Genomic DNA, 8,088 nt, shown 5'->3' on the forward strand with positions numbered 1-8,088 from the left:
ACGATTATAGCATGAAACCGGAAAATAAGGAATAAAAAGCAAGATATATAATGTTATTCCCATTGCGTGATTCTTGCTTGTTGAACGAGCTTCTTTGTAATTCATTGTTTTTTTTATCCTTTTTTTATAACTTTATACAGTTTACTAGAAATTTGTACAATTCATACGCAATAGGATAACTTAATCTCTGATTATACAAACATAACAATACATATTATATTTTGCTCTTCTACTAAACAATTTTTGTTTATTTTCGTTCGCAATCCTTAAGCGTTCCGTCTACTCGTAAAAAATATGTTTTCAATCAGTCATTATTGTTTTACCACCGAGCTACGATAATTGCATGAAATCGAAAAATAAAAAATCAAAAACAAGATACAATCTTATTCCCATCGCATAATTCTTGTTCATAGAACAAAAATTCTTTACATATACGTTATCATTATTTTCTCCTCTCCTTTACAATTCTCTTTATCGATTATCAAAAAGGCCACATAACCAAACATAAACATAGTAATTACAGAATATTCTTTTTTTTTTACCTAGTCTACAAGTCTAATTACCCTCCCTAATTTTCAGCTAAATAAATCTCACAAAATTTATTTCCATTTATAATTTTCTTAATTACACAATTAATAAACCAAAAGGAAATAAAATATTCTCAAAATCGAAGAAAATATTTATGATTCCACCCCCCAAATGAGAAACTAAAATTAAAACCCTAGGGGGTTCTTGCAATAACAAACCATTCTCACCCGTCCATTATTTAATCCAACGGTTTTGATCTTCACACCCTTTGTGCTTATCATCCCCCTTTCTCTCCTTAACTGAAACACAAACCTTTTTTACTCTCTCTCTTAAAAAAAAAAAAGACTTCCCATTCTTCTTCATACCTCTTCTGGTTGCCGCTATGAATCCATTCAATATGATCTGATTTTCAAGTTTCTGATTCAAACCCTTTATTCCTATTGATCTGATTTACTACTCCGATGAAAAAAGATCAGATTTTGGTTTGATTTTTTAGGTTTTTTTCTAGGTTTTCAGTTGATAGAACAAGGAAGCATCTTTATTACTCTTGCGTAACACCAACTGGTTGAGGTGATTAGAGTTGTTTAAAATCGAGGTTTTTGGTTGGTAATGGTTACTGAGAATCCACTGAATATGTTATCAGATATGGGTATGAGGAATATGTTATCAGATGGATCATATAATGAAGAATTAGGTAAAGAGTTAGAGATTTTGTTGAGAGAACAGAGGAGAAAAGACAATCAAGCGATGATTATGAATGATCGAGAAAGAGAGTTGAGTATGTTTAGAAGTGGTTCTGCGCCTCCTACTGTTGAAGGTTCATTAGCCGCCGTTGGTGGTCTGTTTAATGGCGGTGGTGTTTCAATGAATGATTTTAATGCTGTTATTAGAAATGGTGGAGGAGGCGGTGGTAATGGTTTTAGGTCAGAAGAAGAACTTAGGTCTGATCCTGAATATTTATCTTATTATTATAGTAATGTTAATCTAAACCCTAGACTGCCGCCTCCAATGTTATCCAAGGAGGATTGGAGGTTTCAACAAAGGTATCAAAGTGGTGGCGGTGGTGCTGGTGGTGGCTCTGGATTAGGTGGTATTGGTGATAGAAGGAAGGTTCAGCAGCAGCAGCACAGGGCTGTTGATGATGGAGGCAGTAGGTCATTGTTCTCTTCACAACCCGGGTATTCGATTGACGAAAACGATGTTGTTGAGTCTAGGAAAGGTCAGACTGAATGGAGTGGTGCCGATGGACTCATTGGGTTCTCTGGATTAGGACTTGGCGGCAAGCAAAAGAGTTTTGCTGATATCTTTCAGGTGAGCATTTACTGTTTTCAATTGATTTGATTGTCTAGGTTTATTGTTTGTGTTATGTATCATATGTTGCACCATGGATTAGTTTACATCACTAGGTCCAAGATTTGATTATACCATTGATTTGAGTGGAATACCCAAGTCAATCGAAGTATCCTTAATCAGAATATTCGGATAGAAGTGGATTGCTTTTTGAGATTTTTATGTTTGTTTGGTGTTTCTTATTCTATGTATTGTTTACCTTAGATTAATTCACATTACTAGTGTGATTTCATTTTTGCATATCTTTTAAAGATGGACTGATGGACACCTGTGGTGCAATGCCACAAGTAGTTTGTTTTCTCTGGGACGTGTTGTGTGTGTTGTTTGAAGGGTGTGAAATGGCCTTCCTCACCGAGCATCTCTGTTGGTGTTTCATGATGTTTCTCTTCTTGGTTGTTATCTTCATGCTTTCAGCCAATTTAGATTTTATAATTGATTGTGGTTTTTATCTCCATACTTTAAATCTAGTTTTATGTTTTACAACTGTCTTGCTCTGAGTGTACTTTAGAAATTTGAGTTATTCTGTTCGATGCTTTTATTAAATTAAGAAGGGTCTTGTTGCAGGATGATGTTGGGCGTGCGTCCCCTGTGTCGGCACACCCTTCCAGACCAGCTAGCCGTACTGCCTTCGATGATGGTGTTGACACATTAGGTTCTGCTGAATCCCAGCTTGCACAGTTGCATCATGAACTGTTATCATCTGATGCTCTGCGATCTGGAGCAAATGTTCAGGGCATTTCTGGGGTTCAAAACAATGGTGCTTCTGCAGCGTCACATTCATATGCATCTGCTTTAGGGGCCTCGTTATCAAGAAGCACCACTCCTACTCCTGACCCTCAACATATTGCTAGAGCTCCCAGTCCTGGCCTGCCTCCTGTTGGAGCAGGGAAACATAGTGCTAAAGATAATAGGAGTCTCAATAGTTCAAACTCATTTACTGGTGTTTCATCTGGTATGAACAACTCCGCTGATCTAGCTGCTGCCTTGTCGGGAATGAGTCTTTCAAACAATGGTGCAGTAAATGACGAAAACCATATGCGGTCTCAGATTCAACAAGAAATTGAAGATCACCAACATTTCCTTTTCAATCTGCAAAATGGTCAAAGCCAGGCCAAGCAACAGTCATATTTAAAAAGGTCTGGTTCTGGAAATTTTCATGGTCAAACGAAAGACTCATATCCTGATTATGGAAAGAGCAATGGTCTTGGTAACACTCATTCGATGAAAGTGCCTCCTCCTCCGATCAATACAGGCTCAGGAGGTTTTTCTCCATACCAGAATGTAGATAATGTAAACCCGGCATTTGCGAACTATGGATTAAGTGGGTACTCAGGTAATTTACCTTTATCACCCGTGATGGCAAGTCAAGTAGGCAGTGTTAATTTGCCTCATTTGTTTGAAAATTTTGCTGCAGCATCTGCAATGGGCGCCCCTGGGATGGACTCTAGGGGAATGGGAGGTGGTCTGGGTTCACCGAACTTTGCTGGGGCAGCAGATTTGCAGAACCTCCACAGAATGGGCAGTAACGGAGTGCATCCAATGGATCCTTTGTTCCTTCAGTACTTGAGGACGGCTGAATATGCTGCAGCTCTTAACGATCCATCTCTAGACAGGAATTACATGGGTGGTTCATATGCTGATATACTTAGCCTCCAAAAAGCTTACCTTGGGGCATTGATTTCACCTAAATCACAGTATGGCCTCCCGTATGCAGGCAAATCTGGTGGTATGAATCAAGGTTATTATGGTAACGCCTCATACGGTCTTGGAGGCATGTCGTATCCTAACTCCTTGATTAATCCTATTCTACCCAACTCTCCTGTTGGACCTGGTAGTCCTATGAGGCACAGTGAGCGAAACATGCGCTTTGCTTCTGGAATGAGAAATTTAGGTGGTAATGTTACGGGATCTTGGCACTCAGAAGTTGGTGGCAACATGGATGATAGCTTTTCATCATCACTTCTTGAAGAGTTCAAAAATAATAAGACCAAAAGTTTTGAACTCTCTGAAATTGCAGGTCATGTTGTTGAGTTCAGGTACATAAATACTATGTTATCGGTGCTTGTTTCTTATATCTAATTTGAGTTCCTGTCTGATCATTCATTATATATTTTGAGCAGTGCGGATCAGTATGGTAGCCGATTCATTCAGCAGAAGCTTGAGACGGCCTCAGAAGAGGAAAAGAATATGGTTTTCCAGGAAATTATTCCACAAGGTCTTGCTTTGATGACAGACGTTTTCGGCAATTATGTTATTCAGAAGGTATGCTGTTACACTCTAAAACACTGAGGATATAGTACTCGATACATGCGAATATGTGACTTACAACTTGTATTGCCCTTCAGTTCTTTGAGCACGGTACTGCACCTCAGAGAAGAGAATTGGCAAACCAGCTCAACGGGCATGTGTTGACACTTAGCCTTCAAATGTATGGTTGTCGTGTGATCCAAAAGGTAATAGTGGTTTTCTGCCCAAATATCATGGTCTTTAAGTTTGATTCCATATATGGTTTGCTGTTGTGCATATGGTTTAAGTCTAAGGTGTTGAATGACACAGGCGATAGAAGTTGTTGATTTGGACCAGCAGACTAAAATGGTCGCTGAGCTTGATGGTCATATCATGCGTTGTGTACGTGATCAGAATGGAAACCATGTCATTCAGAAGTGTATCGAATGCATTCCGCAAGATGCTATTCAGTTTATCATCTCATCCTTCTACGATCAAGTTGTGACTTTATCTACTCATCCCTATGGCTGTCGTGTGATACAGGTTAAGAATAATTTCTTTTCTTATTTTTGGTTTAGTATTTTTAGTATCATCTGGGTTTATCATGCAAAGACTTCATGTTAACAAGACCTGCACTGGTGATATTTATTCAGCGCGTGTTGGAGCACTGCAGTGACCCAAAAACCCAGCAAATTATGATGGATGAAATCTTTCAATCTGTTTGCATGCTAGCACAAGACCAATATGGAAATTATGTTGTTCAGGTTTGTCTATCTTCCCAAGCTTGTATTTCGAAATTCTACATATGTTTGGCTATACTCTTTACATTACTACTCTCCGAAGATCGCGTTTGTCTCCTGTTTATATGTTTTTTTTTGAAGCATTCCTGTTTATATGGTGATGATATCAGTTTAACACTTTGTATGATAGTTAGTGTAGTTTGTAGTTATCTTGGAGAGAAGGATTGTTCTGTTTCCCTGGCTCTTTATCCTCCTTATTCCTCGCAAGAATTGTGTTGGCTGTTTTAGAGAACCCGGAATGTCCTTACTCGTCATGCCTCAGTATGACCTTTAACATTCCAGCCTCCTTATACCTCACAAGGAGGGTATTTGCATAAAATGCATTGGCTCTTGTAGAGAATCCTGGATGTCTTTATTAGTCATGCCTGAATATGTCACTGAACATCCCCCTTCCTGATATTAATGTGGTTCCATTTTCATCTTATGGTAACAGCATGTTCTGGAGCATGGAAAGCCACATGAACGCACTGCCATAATCAAGAAATTAGCTGGTCAAATTGTTCAAATGAGCCAGCAGAAATTTGCTTCAAACGTTGTTGAGAAATGCTTAACTTTTGGTGGTCCTGTTGAACGCCAGTTTTTGGTCAGTGAGATGCTTGGTACGACTGATGAAAATGAGCCTCTACAGGTTTGTTTCTTCTCCCTTGTGGTTTTCTATCTACAAGCACACTGTTCTCAAGAAGTTAATCTTAAATTCAAAGCAGGACATAGTGGCCGTGTGTTTCTTATATTGTGGTTTGGTACATTCTGTTGTGTATTGCAGGCTATGATGAAGGATCAATTTGCTAACTACGTTGTCCAAAAAGTACTGGAGACTTGTGATGATCAACAACGTGAACTGATTCTGTCACGTATAAAGGTCCACTTGAACGCACTGAAGAAGTACACTTACGGGAAGCATATAGTTGCTCGTGTTGAAAAGCTTGTTGCAGCTGGAGGTACAGTTTCTTTCCTTTCCAAACTTGTGTTCTCGTATCCAACAATGCCACCAGTTCCATGAAGAAATCCTGAAATCTGGTTTGTCTAACCAGAATCCTACTTGCTGATTTCAGAAAGGAGAATTGCTCTCTCATCTTCGTATAATGCTGCGGCGGCGGCTCAGCTGGTGCAGTAACGGAAAGCCAGATGTACAGCTAACTGATGCTAGTATGAGCACTCTGTCTCTCTCTTTTCTTATCTATCTATTAAATCAGGTACGAGCTGATTGAAAATAAAGTTGTTGCTTGTACTTTGCAAAGAAACTGTACATTTTTAGTTTGAGGAATATAGCTAGCTAGAATCAGGCAAAAAGGTGAGTGAGGCTCAGATGGTGAATATTGCACCTTGATGCCCCTGCGGAAGAGTGGATAAAAAAATCATTAATGATTGTACAAGTTTTTAAGGGTGTAAAGAGGAAAAGATAAAAAATGATGAAAAGGAAGGTAGTAAATATTTAGCTGTGAGAAAAAGAAATGTACAAAAATGTCGCCATGTTGAGAGCCTTTAGATGTTCAGGTGTGAGGCCAGAATTTTCGGTTTTTCCTTTTTTAAGTTATTAACCTCAAAAGGATTTGGTTATTTTTCTTACTTTCTTCGGTAATTATAAAAAGTACAGTTTTTAATATTTTCTTGGGATGTCTTGGTTTTTATGGTTTATGTGATCTCTGATTCTCTGCATATGCATTGTAGTATCTTTTAGGTTAATAACTACAATTCCTGAAACCCTTTTTGGCACTGCCCAGGTGTTTTCCAATGTAAATGTGGAGAACATGTCGAAAAATCAGTTGCTTTTGAAATTTAAAATCACTTTAGACCTTAGGTTTGCCAATGGTAGGCTGCTAGGAAGGGATGGATCCAGACTCATTCTTTAACAAGCAGGACAATCCTTCACAGCAAAGCTCAGAAGCACCCAGAAGCAGATTAGACAAACTTTGGAATAGAACCCTGGATGAGCAAATTGCATAAATCATTAGTTTCGGTCTTCTAAAATTGAGATTCCAGTTCAAATGAACATCAACATTCAAATTGAACCTGCTCTTTTAGATGCCAACTTTACTTGCAAATGGAAAAGCCGAGTTAATACCCCGCCCATAAGCCGCATACCAGAAAAGGCTGCACTATTACCAAGATTTTTATTGCACATACAAGCAGCTTGAGCCTTGCGGCATATTGAGAGGTTGTGCTACAACTTCTGTGGTCCTGTACCAAATCCAAATCCAAAGTCAGTAGCAAGTACCGGGTCGACTATAGAATATCTCCTAAGAGTCGAACATAGATTTTACGCCGGCCTGTCCGAGCCTCGCATAACTTGCACTACGGCAAGTCTGACCCATAAACTCTCCTTTTCCTTGGCAAAACGCCATAACCATTTCGGCAAAAGAGCAATGATCATCATCTCTAAATTCTCTTGCATCAAAAAAAAAAAAAAAAAAAAAAAAAAACTCTAAATTCTTAATGCCCAATGCCCAAGCCACCGTGACCGAAAGGTTTTATAGGTTGAGACCAAGCAGCCCAGTGCATTCATTCCATTGAACCCGTCAGCTTTGTTTCACCATTTCCATTCAGATTTCAGAGTTCTTGAATTACACTCTATACGAGTAGGCGCTTTACAAATTACAAGAGACAATCAATATATTGGGCCAATCCCAGACATGCCGCCCTTGCCCTTCGATTTTAACTTAGAACGGTTTTTTGGGGACCATGGTTTTTTTGGGGATCATGGTCTTATTAGGCCACTTTCTCTATAGTTATAAGGGCTGTCCTAAAATGTGGAAATGACTAACCTAACTTAATTTAAAACTAACCTAATAATCACATATACATATATATAAATAACCACCACCTCCTCCCTTCGCCGCCGCCGCCACTACCGACCATCACCTACCATCTCCGACTACCACCACCAACAACCACCACCACCTCTCTCTCTCTCTCTCTCTATATATATATGTATATATATCATCAAAATATATATATCGTTTTTGGTTGAAAAAAATGAGAAGTAATCACCAAAATGAGTTGAAAATGGAAGTTATAGAGAGAAGTTTGGTTAGGAATTATGTGAAAAGCTTTGTCGAACTAACCGAACTCAACTTTAATGGAGGTTTTTCTTTTTCCAGAGAAAAGTTCGGTTTCGTCGCAAAAAATGTCCCAACCGAACTTCGAGTTCGGTTACGTCACAAAAATATCCCAACCGAACTTTGAG

General features: G+C 38.8%; 1 protein-coding gene across 3 annotated transcripts; it reads left to right on the top strand.

Annotated features, from left to right (window-relative positions):
- Positions 1-844: 844 nt before the first annotated feature.
- On the top strand, positions 845-6,516 carry LOC113314116 (pumilio homolog 2-like). 3 transcript variants are annotated; one of them, XM_026562888.1, is made up of 10 exons: positions 845-1,839; positions 2,443-3,211; positions 3,293-3,914; positions 3,999-4,140; positions 4,224-4,331; positions 4,435-4,647; positions 4,758-4,868; positions 5,338-5,532; positions 5,668-5,842; positions 5,936-6,516. In XM_026562888.1, exons 1-10 carry the CDS (start codon positions 1,138-1,140, stop codon positions 6,016-6,018), a joined length of 3,120 nt encoding a protein of 1,039 aa, XP_026418673.1. In that variant the 5' UTR covers positions 845-1,137; the 3' UTR covers positions 6,019-6,516. The 3 variants fall into 3 exon arrangements, with proteins under 3 accessions (XP_026418673.1, XP_026418671.1, XP_026418672.1); XM_026562886.1 differs by having other exon boundaries at positions 2,443-3,914; XM_026562887.1 differs by having other exon boundaries at positions 1,138-1,839; positions 2,443-3,914; positions 5,957-6,516.
- Positions 6,517-8,088: the final 1,572 nt, after the last annotated feature.

The sequence above is a fragment of the Papaver somniferum genome, chromosome 9 (genome assembly GCF_003573695.1).
Source record: "Papaver somniferum cultivar HN1 chromosome 9, ASM357369v1, whole genome shotgun sequence".
Lineage (NCBI taxonomy): Eukaryota > Viridiplantae > Streptophyta > Magnoliopsida > Ranunculales > Papaveraceae > Papaver > Papaver somniferum.